At 44.2% G+C, this 1,603-nt stretch overlaps 1 protein-coding gene across 1 annotated transcript; it reads right to left on the minus strand.

Moving 5' to 3' along the window:
* Positions 1 to 546: 546 nt before the first annotated feature.
* Positions 547 to 910, minus strand: LOC116562776 (metallothionein-I, hippocampal-like). Its single transcript, XM_032295150.1, has one exon. The coding sequence runs from the start codon at positions 822 to 824 to the stop codon at positions 630 to 632; it is 195 nt and encodes a 64-aa protein (XP_032151041.1). The 5' UTR covers positions 825 to 910; the 3' UTR covers positions 547 to 629.
* Between the last annotated feature and the right edge of the window lie 693 nt (positions 911 to 1,603).

Raw genomic sequence — 1,603 nt, forward strand, 5'->3', positions numbered from 1 at the left:
TCATATTAGTCTGCCAATATGATGAATTATGCTTATTTATTATTATTATTATTATTATTATTTTGAGATGAAGCCTTGCTCTGTACCCCAAGCTGGAGTGCAGTGGCATGATCTCAGCTCACTGCAACCTCCACCTCCCGGGTTTAAGCAATTCTCCTACCTCAGCCTCCCAAGTAGCTGGGACTACCAGCACGTACCACCATGCCCAGCTAATTTTTGTATTTTTAGTGGAGATGGGGTTTCACCATGTTGGCCAGACTGGTCTCAAACTCCTGACCTCAGGTTATCCACCCACCTCAGCCTCCCAAAGTGCTGGGATTACAGGCATAAGCCACCGTGCCTGGCTATTTTTGAATGTCACCCCAGCATTAAATTACCTGGGATAAACTCCACTTAATAGTGAAGTATTATGTTAAGAAATGATATATTTCTAGATTCCATTTGCTAATAGTTTATAGTTTGTTGAAGTTTTGGGGTATATGTTCATGTGAAGTATTGTTGTTGCTTTTTTTTTTCTAGTCTAAGGTATTTTGTTATGTTGCTTTTTTTAATGGCTCAGGGTTGTATTAAAAAAAATTCAAGTTTGTGCAGTTGGTCTGTTTACATCTGGGAGCAGAACTGTCCCCACATCAGACACAGCAGCTACACTTCTCCGATGCCCCTGTGCGGGCGCAGCCCTGGGCACACTTGGCAAAGCCCACAGGGCAGCAGGAACAGCAGCTCTTCTTGCAGGAGGTGCATTTGCACTCTTTGCAGCTGGAGAAGATGCAGAAGCTGGCGCACCTGCAAGAGTCACCAGCGGCGCAGGAGCAGTTAGGGTCCATTTTGAGCGGCGATGAGGCTGGAGATCCCAAGCGAGAAGTTGCGACTGTGAGGCACGTGGAAGGCGTGGTGAAGTATTGTTACAGTTTTCTTGTTATCTTTTTCAAATTTTGGCATCAGGACCAGGCTGGCCTCATAAAATGAGTTAAGTTTTTTTGATTTTCTGAAAGAGTTTATGTGGAATTAGTTCTATTTCTTTCTTTAATGTTTGGTAGAATTTTCCAGTGAAATCATCTGGGGGCCAGGCCCAGTGGCTCACGCCTGTAATCCCAGAGGGAAGCTAAGGCAGGTGGATTGCTTGAGCCAAGAGTTTGAGACCAGCCTGGGCAACATGGTGAAACCCCATCTCTACTAAAAATACAAAAAATTAGCTGGGTGTGGAAGTCTTCCTGCAGTGAGCCGTGATTGTACCACTGCCCTCCAGCCTGAATAACAGGAGTGAGTCCCTGCCAGAAAGAAAAGAAAAAAGAAAGAGAGAGAGGAAGGAAGGGAGGGAGGGAGGGAAGAAGGAAGGAGGAGAGAGAGGGAAGAAGGAAGGAAGGGAGGGAAGAAGGAAGGAAGGAAGGAAGGAAAATAGGAAGGAAGGAAGGAAAATAGGAAGGAAAATAGGAAGGAAGGAAAAAAGGGAGGAAAAGAAAAGAAACCACCCGGGCCTGGAGTTTTCTTCTCCACATTGGAAGGTTTTAAACTGTGGATTCAATTTTCTTTAGTACATCTAGGACTATTTCTCTTCTCTATTTCTTATTGACTGAATTTTGGTAATTTGTGTCTTTCAAGAAAT

The sequence above is a fragment of the Sapajus apella genome, unplaced genomic scaffold (genome assembly GCF_009761245.1).
Source record: "Sapajus apella isolate SASKATOON/1434 unplaced genomic scaffold, GSC_monkey_1.0 scaffold33, whole genome shotgun sequence".
Classification (NCBI taxonomy): Eukaryota; Metazoa; Chordata; class Mammalia; order Primates; family Cebidae; genus Sapajus; species Sapajus apella.